Below are 26,472 nucleotides of genomic sequence, written 5' to 3' on the forward strand. Positions count from 1 at the left end.
TTGCTATGTTTTAAATTTTCAAAGAAATATATACAATTTATAAAATAAAACATTAAAAGATAAAGTACTAGAATCTACAAATGAATCATAAAGTTCTCTATGAACTCAGTAAATTTTGTTTTAAATTTGTCATGTAGCATAACGAATAATGGATATTGAGAAGAAAAAAAATCTTCTCTATCTTAGGTTATGTTCTAACTTAAATCAATCGAATTTCTAAATTTACCTAAAATAATACACCCACTCCACTCATCCATTGCCCCTGTTGCTTAATTTCTACTCAGACTGCTTGCACCTTTAGAATTTACTGACCTTGGAACTGCTTTCTTCCGATACTTCTCCCTCATTGGTTTGCATGGGAACAGACTCTGTGCAAAACTCTGCAGAAACACACAAATACTGCCTAAAAGAGGTAAGAAGAGAAAAAATACATAAGAAATTCAGTGCAAAAATTTGTTTTTCCAAGGTTAGATTGAAATTCTATTACTGAGACCATAAATATTGTGAAGCAATGGCCTTGAGTGTGAGTGTGAGTGTGTGAGTGAGTGAGTGTGTGTGTGTGTGTGTGTGTGTGTTCGTACATACACATGCAACTTAGGTAAGAAAGGAAGGAGAGGTAGGGAGGGAGTTTCCCTCGCCTCAGGGGAGGATAGTTAGGAAAAGTTTATGACACTGGAGCATTGAACAGTTCTAGATAACTTTCCTTTTTATTTGACTTTTGGCAGAGGTGATAGTGAAATCTTCAGTCATTCTTATAGTACAGACACGGAAAACAGGATGCCCGCCTAAGTAAAGCAGTGGACCACTTGTTATGCTGTAGGTTATGCCAGATATTAGGTTAAGTTCTTGAAATTGGCTGGGTTTCTTAGGTTTATAATTTATGTTTAATATTCATGGTGTTTTATAACTGAAATTAAGGTACACTCTAATGGTTGATTCCACTTGTTTTATTTTAAGAAAATTTTCTTAATAAACTGTTAGTTAATTTATTTTTATATGAGAACAGGCTATTCATAGATTAAGAAAATAAAAATAATTTCTCCTCTAAGAATAAAACGAGTCAAGTAAAATTTTATTAAAATTTTATGAATTAAAATTTACCAAAAGGAAACTACTGAAAGTTTATGCAACATTCAAATTAGTTCATTAAATATGTAATTATTGAGGAATAATTACTCAAACTGACAAATCTCCATTATAATGTAGTTACGAATATTTTAAAACCTTTCAAATACTTTAAAGGCTAATAGCTAAAAAATACAAAAGCTAAATGATGCTTAATACTCTATCCTTTTTGTGTGCAGAGAAATCTCTTTTTGAATACAGCAGCTCAGGGGCCTGGTGATGCAGGCTTCTTAATAACCAGCCACAGGATCCGAGGCCAAGTAGGCACTTCTGGAAATCAGTTTCCTCACCATTTGGGTGGAAAAGGGGTATTAAAATATCTACTGTGCTCACCTAACGAGGCTTTTTGGGAACCAGTGTGTATTTATGTTATGGTAAATGTAAATGTAAAATTGGTACAGTAAAAGCTCTCTCAATCAACCCCCACTCATTCATTCCAGATGAACCGACATTGCCCACTCCTGCAAAACATGACTGAGGCTCACAGCAAGTGAAACAGGCTTTCTCTAGTTGGTTTTGCTCCTCACCTGTTTATGACACTTGTGCAAAAACAAAATTGCTCTTTCAATGAAAATTAAATTGGTAGCACTGGGAAAATTCAGTAACATATCCAGAAAGATTTGGTATGCAAATTGCTTCACAAATGTCTAAGCTCTCATTCTACTTTACTGAAATAGATGTATTTCCTAGATGATGCATTACAGGCATAGCTGACCAAGAAAGACACACCAATTATCTCTGTGCCATTTCCATTTGAACGTGCTGGGAGAGAGGAATGTTTCTTCCCTCTCCTGAGGCTCACTCCTGGCTCTTCTCCACCTCCACACACTCTACCCCAGAGGAGGTACAGGATCTTATCTGAATGGTGAGTTCGGAAGGAGAAACAAGATATGTGAGCTCAGCCCCTTCTCGCTCTTCTTTTTGGAAGCCAGCTGTCCCTAGGGGGCATGCATTCTCCTCTACCCCGTCCCCATAAATGCAGGCCCCCAAGTTAAGGCTGTTACATTCTGAGGTACAGTGTTAAGAAGTTCACTTGCCTGCAGTTCACTACCCACATTCTCCAAAACAGCTTTATTAGTAAAAGAGATGATATTTTGGTTTCCCAAATGCCCTACTCTTTTATCTTATTTCTCAATTAGCACAGAACTCAGCCAAGGGAAAAAGAGTGCTATTTTGAGGGTCTCTCAAACACCCTAACATCTAGTGCACGAGACTAGAGTCTTGATAAATTGACATGAAGTAAACTTTGGGGAACAAAATACATGTGGAATTTCTGAGGCTTGTGTTGGCGCCAGGACTATGGGCCTTGGTCTTTCATGAGGGGACAAAGTGTTTTGATTTTGTAGAGGTTTACTCGGCCACATGAGTTTATACGTTGTACACTAGCTTTTAACCACTGAGGCCGAATTAGAAGTTTATAAACCATAGGCCACACTGTATTCTGAACTTAGTGGTGACTGTAGTTATGGCAACTTTGTCTTCAGCTAAGTGGCTGTTTCTACAGAGACAAGGCTGCATGCATCAGGCATATGAGCCTCAGCGAAGGCCTCAGCAAAGAAACAAGCCACAGTAGGCCATGGTGGTGGTGCTGAAGGCTCATATAAATGTCAGCTGCGCAAGTGGCTTCAGCATGCACTGACCACTCTGGCCTAGCAAGCAAATGCCAGCTGTGCTGGCCTCAGCAAAGGGAATAGGGCATTAGCAGGCTTGGGTGGCTTCAAAGTACAGAAGGCTGCTGCCTGCCTGACCTTGAATTATGCAGGCACAGCTTTTCCTAAGCAGGCATGGCTGAGGCAAAGATTAGACTTTAGGAAAAAAGACTCTCTTCATACGGTCTTTTTAGATATTAGCGAGTAGAACAATTATTTGCTGCATGTAAGTTGCAGGGTAGCTGAATTTCAAATAGCACATGTACTACAAAACCGGCAAACTTTTACATTTAAATTGTTTGTGCTAGGCTTACATAGGCAATTCAAAGGGGAAATGGAAATTAAGAGGGTTCTCACTATATTTCACAGAAGGAAGGAAGGAAAGAAGGGAGGCAGGAGGTGGGCAGGGACAGAGGGAATTTATAGAGGAAGGGAGGGAACTTGGTAACTGGGGGTGCCACTACTATAAATCCTTAAATTTTGCAAAAAGGTGATATTTCAAATATTAATCTTTAAAAGAAAAGACAGTGTGCATTGCTTGAGTTTTTTCCAGATATGGTATAGGCACAGTTTCAAATTTAACCTCTTGCTGGCAGAGTTTTCAAAATTGGGTGGAAGTGTCCAAGTCATGAATTCTGGACACTGGAATGGACTAACTGGTTATCTTGGTGAGGCTCAAACCAAGAGGATCTCACCCAGCCTCCCTCCCTCAGTCACCAATGTGTCTCTGCTACAGTCTTTGGCAAGGCTGAATACTGCATTCCACAAACAAAATTTTATCAGAAATACTGCTCTTGGGCTGGATGGAGGGAGGCTTCCTTTCTGAATCTGATGGCTGTGCGGACAGTGCTGAAATGACTTGGTTTAGTTTTGAAGTTCGTATAATTTGTGTTCTGATCCATTTTAGAATCTGGGGACAAAATCTATTAATGGTTCCAAACAGAAAACCTGAGGGGGTCTGTCCTCATGAAAGCAGGAACAGGAATGTCCCCTGCCCTAAGGGGACAGGCACAGCCCAGCAGACCGAGACCTACTGCTTAAGTCCAAAGCACTGAGAAACAAAAGCTAGTGAGTTTTAGCGGAGGAAACCGTCTTCTCCACTCCTGACGCTTCCCTCCCTGTGGGAGACATCGGTTTGTTTCCTGTTCCTGGCCTCCCTGATTCCTTCTGTCAGGAGTCAAGCAGTCTGATCAGTTAGCCTGGAAGAGTAAACTGGGCTTGCAAAGTCAGCTCCTTCTCTCCCCTTTCCCTTGGGGGGACCTTCTCTGCTCTGTTCTTTCCCACTAGGACGTGGGTCTATCCCAGACTCTGCTGGGAGAGGAAACCTAAGCTCTGGAGTTCAGTATTCAGGAGCCAACTTGCCCTCAGAGATGAGCCAGTTCTCCTATGTCAACTTTATTAGTAATAAAGTGAAATTCTAATCTCCACCTGCCTTACTCCTTCAGCCTCTATCTCCGCTGGTTCAGAATTTGGGCAGGGAAGAGAATAATATTTATTGGGTCCCCTTCAATTTCAACTTATATCTGAAACTTATCTTCCTCAAAATTAAGATGTTTTTTACATCAGGCTATCTTCCTGATTATCCCATTACCATAATATTCATTACACATTTTACTTCGTAAGCTTTTTGGTTCCATTTCTAGTGACTCCCAGTGCATACACTGTACTCCACCCACTTCACTCGGGCAAGTCTTCTTTCCATTTTCTCCACACAACTGGCTAATTTCTCCCTATGTGGTCCATACCTTATTTAAAATCCTTTCCCCCATCACCAATCCACATCTCTATCCATCTAATATCCAGTCAATCTGTATTTCTAAAAATCTTTCTTGAGTAACATAATATAATCTGCTTACTTACTATATGCATATCAATGCCTATTTTTCTATTTGTCTATTTGCCTTTTATTTAATTGGCTCTCATTTTTTTGTTGTTGTTTTGGAACTAGCCTTAATATTTTCTTTGATGTGTTTCTTGAAAAAGCTTTGATGACATTCTTGTTTGAAGGCATGGCTAGTTGTGTCCTTTTGACAAAATGGAGAGAGAATAAAACAGGCAATGCAAAAGTATATGGTTAAGCTAGAGGTTCCACTTGGAAAGTGACACAGGGTCCAGTGTATCAGCGCTAACAGAGTGATGAAAAAGTCAAGGCAAAGTCCACTTGAGTGGAAATTAACTAGAGGGGTGAACAAGTGGTAAAGCTGTCAAAAATGATGTGACAACATAAGCATTTGATTTTTGCTTCAGCACATCATTTCACCAGAGCTGTCACCAGTTTGCCATACACGGTAAGTGATAGATAGTTCTGACCTGGCACAGTGCTTCAGCACACACAGGACAGAACTCAACAAATGTTAATGACCAAATATGAGTAACGTTATACAGCAACTGTGCTAGGTCTTCTCTAAAAGCTGGCAAATATGTTAATATTTTTCAAAGCCCTCCAGGATTTAGCTCTCACCTGTCTCTCCAGGGACCCTGGCCAGGCCTCTTTGTTCCCTTTGTTTCAGCTACACTGAACAACTTACAGCTTCGCAAATATGCCAGATTGTTTCAGGTTTCCATGTTTTTGCTCATATTACTCCCTCTGCCTTTCCTTCCTCTGATATCACCAGGAAACATCCTACTGCTCATTCAAGATTCAGCTTTTAGAAACTATTTCCTGATCCATCTCCACGTAGAATGAATGATCCATCTCCACGTAGAATGGATGATTCCTCCCTCAGTGTCCCCAGGAGATCTTATTTGAGTCTTATTATAGGATCTGCAACACTTTATTGGATTTATTTGCTTGCATAGATGTCTTGCCTGTTAGATTGTCAACCTTTGATACCAGACATATCTCATTAATCTCTGTATTCAAGGTTTACTTAAAACTGTGTACCTGGCATTTAATAGGTATTTAATACATTTCTATGTAAAAATGACTGAATTACTCAACTAAAGTCCTTTTCTCTTAAACTGCAGTAGATATCAATTCAATAAATATTTACATACCAGATGGCGCTGGCTAGTGTGGTATATAGCAGGATGAGCTTTGGCTTTGAAGGAACAAAATCATTACTTTTTGACATTTATTAGCTTTGTAATCCTGGGCAAGTTACTTCACTTCCTAATGTTCATTATTTTCATCCATAAAACTGGTCAGGTGGAGGTGTTGTAAAGATTAAATTAATATATGTATTGTACTGAGTAAAGTGTCCAGGAACAGCCAATGGGCACTAAAAAACACAGTTAATCCCTTTCCAAGAAGTCTCAAAGGGTTTATAGGCTAGTAAAGGAGAAAGAATACAAATAAATAACTCTAATGTAAAATAATGAATGCTGTATTACTGTAATAATAACAGTGCTACTAAAACACAGATGAAGGAGAGTCTGGGAGAAGGCGACAAGAGGAAAGATACAAGAACAAAGACTAGATAGTTGCATTCTTCTCTCCTCTTCCAAACTGAAGCAAAGAGAAAAGCGTCAACCAAGCTACAGAGCTGAGAGAAAGAACTAAATATCTGGGACATAGAAAATGGTCTGGTAAGGCTTACAGATAGGGGTTCAATAAAAAAGGAGCCAGAAACATTGGCTGGAATTAGGTTTTGAAGGCTTTGTGTGTGGACATCTGCAGCAACTGGGAGCCGTGAGAGCCGTTTAAGCAAAGCAGTGACGTGAGTGAATCCATCATTCAGAAAGCTAACTGTGGCAGCAATGAGGTCTGCGGAGTAGAGCAGGCGCAGAACTAGGGGCAGAGAGGACAGGAACACGCTCGCATCAAACTGTGGAATTGCTAAATCCCATTAACAAATTCTAGCTTTACAAAAGAATGAGACACCAAATGTCGTTATCAATCTAAATACAAGTGCTTTTCTACCAAAGTAGAAATGCAAAGGGCTGATGTGATACGATGCCCACTCTGAATGCCCTTCTGTTAAGAACTCTGGAAAGGAGCAATAACGTCAAAATATACTTTTGTTCTTTTTAAGATGAAGACTCTTCCATTTCATTGCCAATACTAGGTAGATACGAATTTTAAAAACTTACCCTTGACAGTATCCTGGGGCAACGCACGCCCGGGAAGATGAGTCTAGGCTACATTCAGTGCAAAAACCAAAACCCTGAAAAGAGATAAATCACGGTGAGTCACGCGCTTGCAGCAAGGTGCACCAGTTCTGAATTCCGGGTGGCCTAGTACAAACCCAGGCTCCTCCATCTGCCAGCTACTGACGCTTTAGCCAGTGCCCTAACCTCGAGCCTCAACGTCCTCATTCTACACCCAGCATAGCATGTTCCTCGTAGAGCTCTTTGGAAGTTTAAATGAAAAATGTGTAAAACACTTAAGACAGGGCAGGGCATCGATCATATGCCCAACAAATGCTAGTGGTTATTAAGAACATGAAATTAAATACTTTCTGAAGAAACATTAAAACTTATGCCAAACCTTTATTATTTATTTTACCTTATTGGTTCTACCAGAAAAATACCAAATTGCCTTTTCAACTTCTCCATTTGACAGGAGAACGTATCATAATCACCTGAGATTCATTCAGTATGTCCCAAACTGCCCTCTTCGTCCCCACCCAGACCTCATTCTCCCGTCTCCATTGTCTCAAAGGTGCCATCCTCCACCCAGTTGCTTGTGTCAGGTTCATCCTGGATTTCACACCCTACCCCGTCCTCTCGTAGCCCATCAGCAAGTCCTGTCATTCCCGCTTCACCACACGTATCTCAGAGCCACCTGTAATTCTTCATTTTCATTGCCATCATCATTTCTCACTTGTGGAGGCCTCTTAGCCAGTATCCCTGAGCCTATTCTTGCTCCCAAGAATTCCCAAAGAATGACTGGAATGGATCATAGCAAGCTGCTAATAAATGCAGTGAAAATTATATTCATTTCATGATGGACCGTCTCTCTATATATATGAATTACGGTCCTATATTATTAGGCATTTAGTGATCCCAAGGCAGACCCTTCATTTTACAATGGCAAAAACAAATGTCAGAAGGATATCCTGCTCAAGGTTGGACCTCTCTGTGTTACGTGAAGGTGGGCAAAAGCTGAACGAGCCTGGCAGAAACTTATCTGTGATAAGCATCCACACTGCTGTCAGAAAGCTTTGTAACTATTTGGAAATTGGCCCCTTAGTTTCGCAATTGACTTAATGTTTCTGTCCAAGAAAGTACAGTCCATCCCCCATGGCTACAGATTGTAAATTATAGCTTTAATCTCATTGTATGTCACAACGTTTGAGGTGGTGCTTTAGTGAATCTTAAAAGCATCGTGCCCTCAGATCTGTCATTATCTCTATGTTAGCTTGTATTTAAAGTGTGAATAAATAAGTCTCAGATGGAATTGTGCTGTAATGAGTACTAGTAATATTTTAATTATCATCCCTATCTTCCTACTATACACACTGTTGTCCCAGCAATATTCTTTTCTTAAACAGCACATCTGACCTCTGAGTATATAATTCACTCAAGAGCTTCCCATTATCTTTAGGGTAAAATTCAGGATCTCTCTAGCCCCATCATCACTTCACATTCTGCTCACATGAACTGTACATGGTCGCCTTGCCCCACGGTACATGCGCCCTGTCTCTGAGTGCCCTGTGCCTAAGTCCCTTCCATTCCTCTGTTAAGATATGTCTCAAGTGTTGACTCCTGAAAAGTTTCGGGACACCCCCCCCAACCCTTGGCTGCACTAAGTGTCCCTCCTCTGAGGTACAGCACATAACATTGGTAATATCTGTGGGGCTGTTTTCCTCACTCAGCAGGAGCTCCTTGACAGTTACACACCTCTGAACCGGGTATCGGGGTAGGAGTTCAATAAAAGAAGCTGAACCAAATCCCAACGTGATCTCAATAACTCAATACTTCAGTGTGGATGCTTCCCCATTAAATGTCACTGTGGAAAGTTGAAGCAGCTAGCTGCAACTTCCAAGATGGGTCTGGCCCTCGCGGAGGATATGAACTATGTGGCTGTGTGCTAACCTCAGCGCCTCAGAGAAAGACTGGATTCTTTAAGTTTTTGTCAACCACAGACTGTTAAGATAACAACCCTGATTAATTTTCAGTTTTCTATTCTGATTAGTTTCTGCCCAGGTTAAACATGACTTTTTCTCTACACTTATCAATAGTCTAAACTCTGTACCAATTTCATAAAGTAGCTCTTTATTACATTATCTTCTTAACAGACACGCTTAGGACACAGTGGCCAGCTCAGTCCCTCGCCTGCTTGGCAGTTGGCCCCAGACGCTTGCTGGCGTTCAGTGAAGGAAAAGGAGTTAAAGCAGAGAAGAGGCCGGCGAGGGAAACGGGGCAGTGTTCCAAGAGCTCTGGAAACCAGCTTCATTATTCCCTCTGTAGGGCTGGGAACCTCTGTATCAGATGTTCTCGGAACTCAAGACAAACATAAAATTTAATTCTAAAATCAACATTCGAAACCATCTAGTCAAAGTTATCTACAGCACTATTCTCTTTGTGAGGTATGGCAAATTCCTTCAAAACACCATCTGAAATGTTCATAACTACACTGTAACTCTACCATCTGATCACAGACAGCTGCAGCATTTGAACCACTCCAGTTTCCTCTCTTCTCCTGCATGGTAACCAGCCTGGTCAGGAAATTCACATGGAGGATGGGAAGGTTCAGTGGATCTTGGACTAAATCAACCCCTTGTGCTAAACCACAAGTAGATTTCAAGAGTTCCTCCACAGCCAAGTATCTAACTAAACCCACAGGATGTAATTAGAACTGAATCTTTCCTACCGAATATAGAAAGTTTAAAGAATACACACTCGATAAACTATATTCATATCACCTCTGATATGGTAGAGTTTAATTTTCACACCATTATTTAGCATGATTCTTTTAAATATACTTTTAATTCTCGTTTCAAAAATTCAAGCAACATGGATAAGGTTCCTTGACCATTGTCTTCCCTCTCCTCATCCTGATCTTCCTAGATTTACCACTGCTTATCTGTTCGATATCCAGTATAATTCTTGGGATGGAGACTATTAAGAATATACTATAAACTTTTGAGTCACAAATAACACTGAAAACCCTGGATGCCTACATTACTGGCAACTGGCCTAACTTTGAGCAAGATATCAGAAAAGGATAGTTAAAGTGAAGCAGCAGATGTGACGGAGGAGTAAAACACCAGTGAGGAGGCCAGGAAGGTTCTCCCAGGAGGCGAACACAGACCATGAGATTAGGGGCACACAGGAGGGTGCCACAAGTCCAGCTCTATAAATGGGGTACCCAGACAAGGGCAAGAAGCAGCCTATTTAATTAACGCATATAATAACAAATGCCTAAGGAGCACAGACGGATGCTATAGGTAGAGGGGTTTATTCAGCCACTGATACACAAGAGTAATTGTTGTTCCAAGATCTATGCAGTTTCAGGTCACTTCTACCTCAGCTGAACATTTTGGAATTCTGTAAAAATGTTCAAGTCTGTCCATTCCTGAAAACAGCCCCTTTAATCCTAAAACTTCCTCAAGTTTTTGAGTCTTCCCTCCCCTTTCCCTCAGTCAAGCTTTTTAAAAGATTTTTTAAAGGCAGGTTTTTATTTGTGGTCTCAACATCCTTATCTCTCATTCGCTTATTAATCATCTCAATTTGATTTTTTCCCATCAATCCCAGTTGCTAAATACAATAGATATTATTCATTGTTTTGCTTTCGCTTTGGCATTTAAAAGTTAGGATGACCTGAAACTCTTGTCATTTGGGAGCGCCTTTCCTTTCTGGATATTAAGAATACTGCAGATCCAGCCTCTGGGCCAGGGGCACCTTGTTTTAGCTCCTGATCTCGTGGCTGTTGTCTGAGTCCTCCTGTCTCCAAGGCCTCTGTCAATACTAGTGAGTTTCAGATTCCCATCATGGGCAGGGTGGTGTTGGGTGAGGAGCTGCTGCTTCTGTACGTGGAGCTTGGGAGAACAGGGGTCGTGGTGAGGGAACCGAACTCAACTCCTGGTTTCAAGGATTGAGACTAGTTCTGATGCCCAAACTGACATGGAACATGTTTAGTCCATTTATCCCTCAAAAGGGGCCAAATTCATTACTTTGCTACCTCTTAGACCATTCCTTCCAGTCCTTTTTGGTGGATATTCAAAGCCATCTATACAATTGCCTAATGTCGGTGGACTTCTTCATCTCATGCTCCACGGGTCCCTGAAACACAACATAACTACAACTAAAATAATCCTCCCCCAAACTGTGTCCTCCTCCTGTCTCACTTGAAAAATACTACCATCCTACTCAAAGAGAAAATCTGGGACCATCATCATCTTCTCACTAAACTCTGTCAATTCTAATCCCCAAGTATTCCCTATCCCTACTGCCACTGCCTTAGTTCTGGCATAGTTTCTCGCCAGATTTATTCCAATTGTTTCTTCAACTGGTTTTCTTACCCTCAACACCCACCCCACCCCCATTGCCATCAGATTTACCTTTATAAAGTGCAAACCCACACTGCCTTTGCACTGTCATCTATCTCAAGATAAAATCCAGTTCCCACTATGTGGTATACAAGGCCTGGTACCTGTTCACCTCTCAGCTTTATCTCGCAAAACCACACTGCTTTCAGTCTCCCTTAAGCACCACATGGTTTCATGTGCCTGTGACTTTGTACGTGCCGTTTCCACTTAGACTGCCTTCCCACTCACAGGGCAGATTTCTACTCAACTTTCAATACTCAGTCTTAGGGAAACCTTTTCTATGAAGTTTTTCTTGATTCTTCTCTCTTGCTGCAGGCCATCTGGATAGGTCCTTCTTCTTAGTTAGCAACGGTACTTGGTACACATTTCCGTTAGGCTTGAGTATGTTGTGTATACTACTCGGTTACACGTTTCCTGAAGACAGGACTGAAATCTAATTTATCACTGTATCACTGTCATTTAAAATAGTATTAGTACAAAGGACATCCCAATAAACTCTTGAAATAAAAACATACACTTTGGGGGGAAAAAAGTCAACTCAATATAAAAGTCTTAACTTAACCAAATAAGGATGCTGCTTTTAAGTTATAACAGTATATCCAAGGACACAGTACAGACTCCATTCATTCATTCATTCATTCATTCAGTGAATTAATTACCTGCCGGGTATCATGCTCTGTTCTAGAAAATCATGGGTAAAGTAATGCTAGTGTCTCAGGGGCGGTGTGCTACTTGTGTGAGACTTTCAGACTTCCAGGGAGAAGTTGTAAGGAAACTTTGGGACTAACAGCAGGACCCTGGCATAAAGATGTTAAATTTATTCTTGTATCTTCTAAGTCAGGGAGGGTTGTCTAAGAAAAACAAACTCAGTCTGAAGGAAGGATGAAGAAAAAGGCATGTGCCTCACCTTCGGCTACTGACCCAGTTTGGACAGCCAACTAATGCCCTCTAGCTTAGTCCAGGCCAACTCGTCAATTCTTTAACAGAAAGAGCTTCAGAAAGTAAGGCTACCTTCTGAAGACCTAAACACAACTACAAGTCACTTGGAGGTGGGGGTGGGGAAGACAGGGAGTAATGGTCGCCTGCAATAAGGACAGCAGAGGTGGCTACCGAAACAGCAGGTTCAACTCAACCAGCTTTACGGGAGGCTTACTAAGCACCCAGCACTGTGCTTGGCATTTTCCGAGCAAAGGCCTATGGCCAAGTTTTACTGCAATTGTTGGTCACATAAAAATTAAACAGATTAACATGCTCAGCTTTTACAGTCAATTTACTAATGATCTATGATCAAACAGCTTTTATATTTTTTCTCTAGTGTATATTAATTTTTTGTGGTGTATGGTTTTTTTTTTTTTTTTAATCAAATAGCTATTTTGATTACGGTTGTTCACAAAATTTTAAATGCTTCTGGGTTCTCTGATAAACCAGTTCAGTTTGGGAAATGTTAATATTGATATTGTAGATAATAATAATATGAATAACCATTACCAACTATTTATGCTGTGCTCAGCAATACATACCATGGATATCTCAAAAAACTCTCATTTAAGATATCCCTGTCCTCAGAGGTCTTACGCTATTGATTAGGAGGCGAAACTAGCACACCAAGCAATTCTGCAAAAACTAAGCATAAAGCTGTGCAGCACAATCTAGAGAATGCAGAGGAAACGGCGGCCTGGACGATCTACGCCGCCCTCAGAAAGAAACTGTGATTCCAACTGAAACTGACAGGTTTAAAGCAGTGATTCTCAAACTTTTTGGTCTCTGGATCTCTTGAGATCCTTACAAATTATTAAGGACTCCAAAGAGCTTTTGTTTATGTGGGTTATAATTATCAATATTTACCATGTTAAACTATGAAAAGTTTAAAATACTTATTCGTAAGTATTCATTAAAAATACTGATCATAAACAATTATGTTAACAGTTTTAAATTTAAAATATTTTAAAGCATAAAAATTTTTAGAAAAGTGCCATTGTTCTACACTTTGTAAATATCTTTGACATCTGGCTTAAGAGACAACAAGCTCTATCCTAATATCTGCTTTTGCATTCAATCTTTTGCAGTCTAGCATGTCACGTAGCCTCTGGAAAACTCCACTGCACAATCACAGGAGAATGAGTTTAAACGGTATATATCACCTTAGAACTAATAAAATAGTTGTGACCTCACAGATACCCTGAAACAGTCTGGATGGGGGCGTGGGGAGGGATCCTCGGAGGACACTTTGGCTAACCATTAATTTTAAAACAGAAAGAAAATGGTATAAGCAAGGGCTGGGCAGGAAGGAAGTGTGTGGTTTGAGAGCCATAACTTCCACGTACGCAGCTCTCACACCTAACATCTTGGCTACAACCAAGCTCACTTCCACTGTGAACCTCAGAGACAGAAATGGCAGGGCAAGGTGAGCTTCTGGTAACAGCAGGACGAGGAGCCTCTCCCTCACGGCAAGGTGTGTAAGTGCCTGCGGGAGAGAGGCTCTACTTCCCCCAGCAGCATTCCCCAGAGGCCACGTCAGGTTTTCCTCTCTGGCGCCTACTCTATGCTCTTCTAGAAGCTGTAAGTGGCTCACAAGAAACTGCCTTGCCATGGCTTCCCGAGGCTGTGTTTACTAACTGCAAAATCATCTCACTGCTACAGTCTCGAATTCTTCAGACATTTCTTGATCTGGCTGTCTTAAAAAGGAAATTTAACATCAGCCACGTAGCCAGTTTTTCCTTGCCAATAATCATGTGAGTTTGCTACTCCATTCCCGTGCATCTTGTGCACTGTAAAAACAGTTCCTGAAGCATCATATGTCATGGAGCTAGTTGCCATAAACTAAAAACATTTTCTTCATATTTTGTGGCATCGACTAAAAGCATTCTGGATGTGGTTTGCATACAGTCCATCTCTGGCCAAAAAAGAGGTTTGGTTATTTGGATAGAAATGGAGGTGGCTATTACCATGGTTAAATTGTTTTTATTATCAAAGTCACTGTTTGCTAGTGGATGTTTTTTAATTTAAAATTTTACCATGATTAATGTTCTAAAATTATCCTGAACTAAGTACAATTGTTCATTTTATGTAGCAAGTTTTAAGTTGTCTAACAGTATTTTACAACTGAGAGATGAAACAGAAGCTTCTTTTCCGATCTCTTAAGTTAAAAAGAATAGAAAAAAAAATTAATCCATATAGTTTTTCAGTTTTTTAAATTTTATTTTTGTAGTAAACATATTTATTAAGGTCCTTTTACAAGACAGATCATTTTGAAGTCAAAGTGAAACTAAAACTTTGAAAGTGATTTCTGCTCTGGGAGTGGTAAGCTAGGTAATTCAGACCAACCAAAGCTGAGGACAGCCAGAAAATCTAAACAAAATATTAAAAAATAGCTTGAAGGCAGAAGAGCACTAATGAGTTAATTAAGAATTACCATATACAAAAATCAATTTCAGGTGAACTATGAGAAAGACAAATAATAAAGCCTTTAGAAGATAACATGAGATGTTTCCATAACCGAGGGGCAGGGAAGGATCTCTCGCACAGGACACAAAAAGTACCTACTATTAAAAAACAGATAAATATTCAGAATTTTTATTCATCAAAAGACATCCTCAAGAAAGTGAAAAAGCAGGCCACATAAAACCAATAAAGGCTGTGTATTCAAAATAACAGTTATAACAAGTTAAAAAAAAAAAGGCAGATAACAGGAAAATGAGCAAGAGGTTAGATGAGTCACATCACCAAACAAACAAACAAAAGACTACATTACCTAAATGGCCAATACACATATGAAAAGGTATCTAGCCTCGATAGTGAGAAAAATATAAACGAAAACCATACTGGAAGATACAAAAGGAAACCATGATGGGACACTGTTATACACCGGAATGGTTACAAATTTCAAAGTCTGATACTAACGAATGTTGCCAAGGCCACGGAACGACAGGAACTCTGATATACTACATGTGTGAACTGTTATCTATACTCTGGAATACAGTTTGGCATTATTTTTTTAAAGCTAAAGACAGACATGCTTGTGATCCAGCAAGTCCACTTCTAGGTATATACCCAGCAAAATTCATGCACATGTGCACCAAAAGACATATATAAAAATATTCAGAGCAGCACTACTCATAATAGTCCCCAACCGGGAACAACACAAATATTCTCAATAGAAGAAGAGATAAATACATTCTGGCATACTAATAAAATAGACTACCACACTGCACTGAACATGAAGAAACAACAGCCACACTCGACATGGATGGATTTCACAAACATAATGACCAGATACAAAATATATATATATATACCATGTGACTCTGTGTTCAAAATCTCCAAAACTATAATGGTTAGAGGTACATGGGTGGTAAAAGTAGAAAAGAAAGAAAGAAATCAGAAGAGCTGTTACCTGTAGGTGAGAGGCGAGGGGCTATGACTAGCAAAGGCCACCAAGAAGGGACTACGGGGTCCCAGCAATGTCCTATACTTCTTGACCTCAGAGGTGGTTATTTTAAAATAATTCATTAAGTTTTACAACATTTGTATTGTATGTACTTTTTTGGTTGTGTGATATATTTTACAATAAAGAATGAAAGCAAAAAAAGAAAAAGAAAACTGATACAAAGGGAAAAGTAGTATCTTTGGAATAACTTTAAAAATTAGATCACAAAACCCAAATTCCTTAGCTGGCATTTGGCCCTTCATTATCCAGCCCTATCTTTCTGGTCTCATCTCTTGCCACCCACCTTTCTTCACAAGTAGTCTGCCACACATGCTCTCAACCTTGTGCTTTCTTTACCTTTACTTGTGATATTTCTCTGTCTGAAAAAATCATGTAGACATAATCCATCCTTCTGCCAGACTAAGTACAAACTGTCATTCCAGGCACAGCCTGGGTGTCATCATCTCCCATGAAAAAACTTTTCAGGAGACACAGACTCTAGAGGCACACTTCCTGGTTCAAATTTCAGACCTGCCACTTACTGGTAGTATGACCTTGGTCAACTTACCAACCTTAGTTTCGTAGCTTCATCTGTAAAATAGGATAAAAATATTATCTGCCTCACTGAGTTGTTGTGAAGATGAAATTAGTAAATATATGCAAGGTGCTTGGAGCATGCCTGGGAGACAATAAGCACTAGGTATTATCTATTATTATTATCAATAATACACCAATAACTTCCTCTCTATCCCCCGAAGCCCCTCCACTTTAGATACTCTTCTTCTGGGATCCCATAGCTCAATAATATAGTTTATTTTCTTCTACGTGGCCATTACGGACAATTTCTTGAGAGGTAAATCTTTCACCTCTCAGTCCTCGATATCTAACATAGTGCCTGGCATGTACTAGATGTTCAATGACTATCTGTGGAATGAATAAACTACAAAGACTCCAAAACTGGATCTATATCACATGCAAGAGCAGTCCTTTGGAGTTGCCCTATCCTGTGTGTATACCACAAAACGGAAGCATAGTCTTGAAGAGGTTTTTTATTGCAATTACCTCAGAATGAAGGTACAGCAACACATGAGGGACAAGTAATAATGCTTGTCCTATCCACCTGTTGTGAGGCTATCGTGAGGCTCAAATGATAATGACTATGAAAAATTTTTTTAAAGTGTGAATCTCTACTATACGACATTATATTGCCTTAATAAAACAACAAAATTATTGTTGAATTCCAAGTCTGGAAAGGGCTTTAAGGGATAATAAGGAATTAATATAATGTAAAAATGCAATCTGATATGGTCTAAGGTAAGATTTTAATTTTGGGGTTAAAATATTTTGAAATTTCCTGATTTTCTCATCTGGTTATTAATAATTTATGTAACATCAAAACAAACATTTCTGTGTATGAATATTCACAGCAACATTTATTCATACAAGACCAAAAGTGGAAACAGCCCGAATGTCCATCAACTCGTGAACGGATAAACTATGGTGTATCCACCAAGTGGAAAACTACTCAACAGTAAAAAGGAACAAACTTTTGTTCTTCAAAAACATTAATGCTCAGTGAAAGAAGCTATCCTTGAAAGACCACATATTGTATGACTCCATTTATATGAAATGTTCGGAAAAAGCAAATCTATAAAGATGGAAAGTAAACTAGTGGTTGCTTAGGGATGGGAGAGGGAACAAGGATTATCAGCAAGTGGGCATAAAGGGTCTCGTTGGGCTGATGGAAATGTTCTAAAATTGGGTTGTGATGATGATTACACACATGTACAAATTTACTAAAAATGTTTTAACTGTATACCTATAATGGGTGAATTTTATGGTATATAAATTATACCTCAATAAAGGTGTTTTTTTAAAAAAAATATTTGGCACTCTTTTATAGCCAGCTATAATTCCCACATCTTTAAAATCTCACCCACATATGGAACCAAATAACATAAGGATAAAATGTAACAAGAAAAATCAGCTATTAAAAATTAAAAAAAAAAAATAAGTCATGTACTAAATATATTAAAAGCCCAAAGTGCCATCCCTATGCTCATTTTCCAATCCAGGAACAACAAACAATGATCCTGAAAAACAGGCTTTCACTGACATTTATTTATTTCACCCAACCTGTACAAACACACAGTCTGGCCTCATATGCATTTACAATTGCAAACATGAATATTTGGCATAATGCCCTCCCTTTTTACGGCCAAATGGGAAGCATAAGAGAAAGCTAAATACAGAAAGCATAGTGCATAATAAGATAAAAGAATAATGATACACATACAATAAACAGGATTTCTAAATAGGGTTTAAACTAACCCTTAGAAATTGACAGTTCTTTATACAAAAGTACTTCAGATTAAATTCTAGGAGTCCTAAAATGCTATCCAAATTAGTTTGCTGAACTGGAATTGTTAAATTGGATATTGCTTAAAGTAGGTCACTGGCTCAGGCTTGCAAGTATTTGGTAATTCAGAGATCTACTTGCAAAGTCATTTGCCATAATGAGATCTGACTTAGAGAAAACAGGAGAAACCACACTGATTGGGTGTCAATTGTCAGCTGTATTTTATTCAAATACATTTCGTTTTAGATTTATCTCACTGTAGATTTTGAACAGGGAAATAAGATAAAAGAAGCGTTTTCAAAAGAGTAAATCTGGTGGCAATATTTAGAAAATGCCTCTTTTGCTTTCTGCAACTTTGTCCCTCACACTTACTCAGTCTCCAAAGACCACCGATCTTTCTTTTAAAATGTCTTTTAGGTTTATTTCTTTCTCTCCACTTCTACTCTCACCAATATAATCCGAATTTTTGTCAAGAGACATTAAAGGACAGGAAAACAGGGAAAGAAGCCAAACGAGAGACCATGAGAATAATCTAAGATGGATGTGAAGAGGACTTGGTCTCCAGTAGTGATTTTCAAAGTGTAGTCCCCAGATCAGCATCTTCAGCATTACCTAAGCTCTTAATAGAAATGTAAATTCTCAGCCTTTAACCAGACCTACTGAATCAGAAATTCCTGGGGGTGTGGTGGGGGGAGGGCCAGCAACCTGTGTTTCTAATGGGCCCTCCTGGTGATTCAGATGTAGGCTAAAGTTTGAGAATTAATGGTTTAGAGAGAAGGAAAGGAAAAAACAGGCCAAGATGAGAGAGAATTCAAGGACTTGCTAAGACTTTCTACCAGTGTCCTTCCAATCTCCAGCACAACCCATCGAAAACTTCTCCGAACCTGCTCTTCCAAGTGTTATTCACTTCTGATATCACATTGCTTATCTTCTATTTCCCTTCCCACCAGTCCTGATCCAATATACTAATCTTGTTGATTCCACAGTTGGGGGTCTAGGGAGTCAAGGAGAAAAGAAATGCACCATATATGGGAAATTATGATTAAAAGGGCCCTTCGAATCAGTGGAGAAAGGATGAATTATTCGGTAAATTGTTTGGAGTAACTGGCTAGTCACTGTGGGAGTGGAGAGTAGAAACTATAATTCTTACTTTATATACTTTACTCCATACACCGAAAGAAAATTCCAGGTAAATCAAACACTTTAATGAAAAAGCCAAAAGGAACATGAAAGTAATAGATAAAAGAATCATAAAAATATTTTTATAATCTTCAATTGGGGAAGGTATTCCTAAAGCATGACAATTTCACCCAGAATGCATAAAAGAAATTACTAATAAATTTTACTACATAAAAATCTAAGACTCTTCTAGAGCCAAAAGAAGATCATTAAATAAAGATATACTGGAAAAATATTTATAATGCGTAACAGGTAGAGTTCTCTCATATTGTTAAGAAAATCATGAACAAACCTAACATAACTAGAATACACAATTCACAAAAAGAAAAAATACAAAGGATATAAAAATATATACCTAATGCTTTTTTTAAAAAAGATGTTTTTTATGTAGCAAATTGGCAAAGATTCAGAAGATTTATAATGCCCAAGTGTGGAGAAGGTGGCACTATATATACTGACGGTAGGATATAAACTGCCTTTCTACAGAATAGCATGACAACATCTACCAAAATTTAAAATATGCACTTCTTTAAGACAGCAACTCTACTTCTCAGAAAGAATTCCATAAAAATACTCACGAGCATACAAATGTATTTGTATAAAGATGTTTATTGCTACTGCTGCTTTACTATTTGCAGCCCTGAACAAGCTAATGTCAATCACTCAGGGCATGTAACAGAAATAGAATATTACCCGGCTATTAAAAAGGAAGCCAAAGTAACATGGAATATGTTTATAACATCATATTAAAATAAAAGCAGTCACAAAACATGTATAGTTTAAACCTTTGTTGGTTTATATATATACTATATTATATACCATATGTACATATAATGTATACAATGTATATACTATGCTAGAATGAAGTATGGGGGGCAAGTCTGGCAAGATATATAGCAACATTTAAAAAGAGGTACCTCTGAGGAGTGGGATGGGGTAATTTTCTATTTTCTACTTCATAAATTTCAAGTTCTTTACAAAGAACATGAATAACTCTTACGTTAAAAAAACATTCTGATCGTGTGACTCCCGCTTTGTTCAAAAAGTTCAAAAGCCTCCCAGCCCGTACAGAATATAGTCCAAACACCTCAGTCTGATTAAGGATGGTCCAGCTATGCCACCTACTCCACCCATCACCAGAGTGAACTCCCCTGATGGGGCAGGTTAGGAATGGGTATCTGTTCTCCCTCCTTCACGGTATCCCTCCCAAAGCCTGGTGCCACATGGTCCCTACTGGTCACCTCTGATAACTATTCCTGCCATTATTAATGCTGTTATTGTGATGAGCACATTGGAATAGGATTCTAACTCGTTCTTTTTAGAACCATGTTGACAGAGCTGCTCAAATAAATTAATAGAGTCCTTCAACTGCTTTTGTGGGAAAATAAGTTCGCATGCCAATGTATGGGCTGATCAATAAATTCCCACCACTGAAAGCCAAAATCTAACATGTTTTTGACTAATAAATATTAAATTTTGTTGTTTATTTTTCATAGTCATTTGTTGGCATATAGCCAGCATCTTGTGTAACCCAGGGATACAAAAACTACAATTGTTCAGGAGCAGGGGAAGATTGAGAGAACGTTTCTTAGAAGACACAATAGGTAGAGCTAGTTTTGTGATATCTTTGGCTGGGGTATAATGGGGGACCCACCGAGTACCCAAACAACATCCTGATCAAGTCTCACTATCCATCTTGCAAGCCCAAACTCACATTGTCAAGGTACAGTGATATCATACCCCCTAGTATGCTCCTGCAAGTTTGACCCAGGGTTCAATTAATGGAAATATCATGTCTCTGCAGGAAATCTGGATGCTTCCGAAAAATACAATGCTATGCTTGAGAAACAGAACCTCTTCTCTAATCATCCATAACAGCAAGAGTTCCTTAGACTTCACTGGGTAATAACTGAGCTGTACTCTAACCCATTACTTACAGCTGATAATTGTCCTCACAGACCCCCTGAGAAAGAATTTACCATTTCAGTAGTACCCTGTGTCTACGGATCTGCAATCTAAAGTCTCATAATGAAATTTTGGCCATGATCAGGGCACTCAAGGGTTCACTATTTATTTTGGGCACCAATGTATTCAATATGACAGACAATGCTTTCTGAAGTCAGTATAGTAGTCATGTTTATGTTTCTAAGAGAATCAAATCAATGAAATACAAATACTTAGGATTGGGGATGAGAGGGGTGCAGAGGAATTAGAGAACATGGAAGGCCGAGGCTAGAGTCACCAGGTCAGTTACCTGGTGATGACATGGATGAACCACTATGACTGTCAATCACATCTGCCTCGAGTATAAAGGTTATAGGTTATAGCACTTGTAATTTTTTTTTTGATGCCCATCTCACCTAACAACTATGGCAGGAATGGGGTACCTTACTCATATTTGTATTCACATCGCTTGGCACAGAGCAGGTACTCTGTAAATGTTTGCTAAATTAATAAAGCATATGCTTTAAGAAAATACAATAAGAAAATACAATCACACAATAAAGGGGCACATGGCAAAAGCTGGTAGTTGCCTAACTTTCTATTGCAATTCAGATTTGGTTGGGGAGAATCTTGTGCTCAGCTAGACTTCCTAGCCCTTCTTATGAACAGAGTTGGCCATGTGTCTCGGCTCTGCTCAATGAGATGCACATCATTAGATGAGGCATGCCTTTTTTACCTCATCCTTTCCCCTTCTTCCTGCAGGGGAAAGGTGAAGCAGAAAAATGACCTTGCCAATATCAAGAGGCACACCTAAGGGTGGACGAAGGAATCCGAGACATTAACACCACTGTGGAGTGACTTCGCCAGCTTGGGATTACCTAGTTCTCAGTTTTATGTTGCATAAGAGAAAATAAATCTCTATTTGGTTAAAGTAAAGTTGGAATTTTTAATTATATGTAGTCTAATCTATTCCTAATTGATAAAAGTACAAAGCGGTAGGAGGAAGAATAATGAGGCTATTGTAAAAATCCAAAGAAAATTTTATCCCATTAACTAAATGAGTATAGTCTTTTTCTTACAATATAATTGTAAAGATTTCTAAACTATATGATGTCATTAAATGACAGCACCCTAGCTAGCAGCTTACCAATGATTTGATATGATCTAACCAAATCGAAGTGTTTGGAAGAGTGTTGATGCTTCCATGCACTGACGCATATTGCAGTATCATCAGCAATAAGACCAACTAAAACAGATCACCTCCACGATCACATGAAATTAGCAATAATCTCCTTTCAGCTTCACGGAAGTGGCAATCAAAACACAGAGTGGAAAAGAAAATTGAAAACGTTTCAAAAAAAAACAACTGCAGAAGAATGCTACTATTTTAGCTGCATATTAAACTTCTGCTTTATCAAATATGTTCTGCATTCGACATCTGGCCTTTCCACAGCTTGTGCCTACCAGTTCAATGTTAAAGAACACTTTTTGTTTAACAGCCACTGGGAAATTTTAATCCCTCTCAAGGGCAGTTCAGTTGCAGTTCACATTCACTTCTGAAGAAATAAAACAGCTGTCTTAACCTTCAATATTTTATAACAAAACTCTCCAGCTATGGGTAACGCATATTTATTTCATCAAGTTCTCCTTCAAACTATTTGTTTTTGTTATTATTTCATACGTTCCATATTTTTTTTTTCCTGGATTCAATGAATATTTGCTATCAGAATACTGTATTTCATCAATTCTGAGATGTACTTTTTTTTTCTTTACATGTTAACACCTCTGAAATCCAGACAGGTTTTTAAATTAATGCAGTCTTGGCCAACAGACATATGAAAATATGCTGGTCACTAATCATCAGAAAAATGCAAATTAAAACCACAATGAGATACATCTTGCACCTATCAGAATGGCTATCATCAATAAATCAAAAAACAAGTGTTGGCGAGGATGTGGGGAAAAGGGAACCCTCATACACTGTTGGTGGGATTGCAAATTGGTACAGCCACTATGGAAAACAGTCTGGAGGGCCTTTGAAAAATTAAAATGGATTTACCTTTTGACTCAGCAATTGTACTTCTAGGTATTTATCCAGAGAAAACCAAAACAATCTTAAAGATCTGTGCATCCCTATGTTCATGGCAGCACAATTTACAATAGCCAAGATATAGTAGCAACCTAAATACCCATCGATAGATGACTGGATAAAGAAGTTATGGTTCATATATACAACAGAATATTACTCAGCCATAAAAAAATAAAATTCTACCATTTGCAATGACATGGACAGACCTAGAGGTTATTATGCTGAGCAAAATAAGTCAGACGGAGAAAGATAAATACCATATGATTTCACTTATATGCAGAATCTAAGGACCGAGAAGAACTAATTGAAAACAGACTCATAAATATAGAGATTAAAGAAACACAAATTAGTAGTTGATAGATGGTCACGGGGATGGAGAGCACGGCATAGGGAGTGCGGTCAGCAGTAATGTAATGGCTAGGTGTAGAGCCAGAGGGGTGATAGAGTAGTCGGGGGGATCGCTTCATAAACTATATAAACGCCTCGCCAATGTACTGTAAACTTGAAACTAATAATAAAAGAAAATGCTAAAAAAAAAACTAATGCTGTCTTATATCTTACAATTAATTGGCAGCATTCTTTCTTAGTGGAACATAAAATTATGGTATGTCTTATAACTGATGGCATCATATATTCAAAAAACATGATAATAGTAACCTCTAACATTTATTTAATGCATACTACGTGCCAGTCACAATGTAATACCTAATCTACTTATTAAAACACCCTATAAAGTAGGTACTACTATAATGCCATTTCACAGAGAAGGAAACCGAGGCAGAGAAGTTAAATAACATAGTCACTGGCAGTAGAACTCAAACTGACTGCAAAGCGCAAGCTCCTAACTATTGTGTAATAAGTGAAAGCACAAAAACACTCTTACATTTTCTTCCATTCATCATAGAAGTGGTCTTTATTTCAAATTGTTTTGATTTTGTCATCATTATTTAAAGATAGTTATTTTTCTCCCAGCACTATGACAACAGGATTCTGTCTCTCGTTGCTAATGACAAGTCAGTTATCAGCCTGTACTCTAATAAGAGTAGTCTGCTTTCTCTTTCTCATCACAACTAAGATCTTATATTTGCGATGTTTCTAGGTGATATTTCCCTTTCTTTATCCTGCTTGAACTTTCTAATTCAGAAGATTCAAGTTTTTCATCAATTTTGGAAAATCTCAGTTATTATCCCTTCAAATATTGCCTCTGCCCCAATTTTTTATTATCTCCTTCTAAAACTCAGGTTAGATGTTATTTTAGACCTTCTCAATGTATCTTCCATGCACCTTAATCCTTCTTTTATATTTTCTCTTTGCTTCTCTGGGTTTCACATGGGCAGTTTCTTTAGTTCTACCTTCTAGTACGTTAATTCTCTCTGTATATGTGTCTAATCTGCTGTTTATCTTCTCAATTAACTACTGTGTTCAATAATCATGTTCTTTATTTCTGAAATTCAAATATACCTAGCTATCATTTTTTTCAACAGCTCTAATCAAATAGCTCTATAGTAACACACAGCAGCTGAAAAACTCAGCCTTGACATATAGGATTTTTGACCTGGTTATTTCTGATGGTCTCAGTTACTTATACTTCTAATTTGTTCTTTTAATTCTTTGAATATATTAAATATTTTAATTTTATGTTCAGTTTCCAATCATTGCCGTATTTTCAAGTCGAATGATTTTTGTTGTTTCTGCTGAAACATTGTGGCTTGTTTCCTAAGTGTTTTGTGATTTTTCATTATGGGCTTCTATTCTGTGCAATTTTATTTGTGGGACTTCTTTTGAGTCCTAAGTAAGATATTTTTATCTCCTGAGATTATCTCGTTACTCCAGCAGGTTCCTAGGGGCACTACTAACCCAATAACAATCTGAAGTAAATTAGCCTGAGTTTTTCATGCTATTCAGATAGTATGAATTCAAGTCCCACATCCATACATGGGTCAGTTTATGGTTATGAAATATCAAAAGATATTTAAATTTTTGTTATTATGGAAAATTTTAAACACAAAAGTAGAGAGAATAATATAATGAACCTTCATATGCTCATCATCAGCTTAAATAATTGTTAACTCCTGGTCAACACTGTTCCATCTGTATCCAATCCACATCTGTCTCCCTGCTTCTGTTTTAAAGCAAATTCATTTCATTGATAAACACACAAGCATTTATCTCTAACATATTAAGACTCTTAAAAATTCACAGTACCACTATTACACTTAAAGATATTAATAATAATCCCAATATCAACAAGTAACCAGTGAGTATTCAAATCTCCAATTGCTTCATAAATGTCATTAAGATTTTGTTTGTTTGTTTGTTTTGCTTTGATGTGTTCTTCCTTTACAACTTATTTGCTGAAGAAACCAGGTTGTTTGTCCTGTAGGGTCTTCCATAGTCTGGATTTTTCTTACTGGACCCCCCATGGTGGTATTTAACATGTTGCTCTATCCTCTGTAATTCTTATACATTAATACTTAGATCTAGAAACCAGTTCAATTTATATAGGAAGAGGAAGATGTATGCTTAATGTAGCACTAGCAAATGGCAACCAATAGGCTTTTATTTTTTAAAGTATCATTATGAACTCAAATTTTTCAGTGAATGTTCTTATTGGTGTTCAAATTTTCTCATCACTGGCAAAGGTAGTCTCTTCATGTGTGCTCCTGAGTCCTTTTGATGTGACCCTTGTCATAGTCTACTCCTTGCTATATGGTATAAGAAATTTTAAGTTTATCTTGTACGATTCCTGTGGCAGGCCTGGATCAGCTAAAGAATTCTGCTTCCTTTTAGTGAGAATTGGTATCTCAAGATCATGAGCTGGGCACTGTGGTTACATATGCTGCTGGGTCAGTCACTGCTTCTAGGCCTCTTCAGTGGAATGCATGAATAGGTAGTTTTTTGGGTTTGGGTTTATTTTTTAATAGATAAAATATATCAAGACTTTATAATGAAACTTCCAATTAAAAATCAAGTTAGTCAAGAGAATGAGAAGACGATCCACAGAATGAAAAAGACATATCTGATAAAGGACTGCTATCCATAACATAAGAAGAACTCTTAAAACTCAACAATAAGAAAATGGACAACCCAATTAAAAAAATGGGCAAAAGACCTGAACAAGATACTTCACCAAACAAGAAACACAGATGGCAAATAAGCATACGAAAAGATGTTCAACATCATACATCATTAGGGAATCACAAATTAAACAACAATGAGATACCACTACACATCTATTAGATTGGCCAAAAACGAAAACACTGACA

General features: G+C 38.2%; 1 protein-coding gene across 2 annotated transcripts in view; it reads right to left on the reverse strand.

Annotated features, from left to right (window-relative positions):
• The window catches only part of TNRC6B (trinucleotide repeat containing 6B), a 204,229-nt gene that overhangs the window by 143,569 nt on the left and 34,188 nt on the right, over nt 1–26,472 (reverse strand). For both annotated transcript variants that reach the window (XM_025050577.1, XM_006917396.3), the window contains exons 2-3: nt 6,807–6,880; nt 313–403 (exon numbers count right to left, since the gene is read on the reverse strand). In XM_025050577.1, the coding sequence (XP_024906345.1) occupies nt 313–357 (45 nt within the window). In that variant the 5' untranslated portion in view covers nt 358–403; nt 6,807–6,880. The remainder of the gene's footprint in view (nt 1–312; nt 404–6,806; nt 6,881–26,472) is intronic.

Source organism: Pteropus alecto, unplaced genomic scaffold, assembly GCF_000325575.1.
Source record: "Pteropus alecto unplaced genomic scaffold, ASM32557v1 scaffold157, whole genome shotgun sequence".
In the NCBI taxonomy this organism is placed as follows: domain Eukaryota; kingdom Metazoa; phylum Chordata; class Mammalia; order Chiroptera; family Pteropodidae; genus Pteropus; species Pteropus alecto.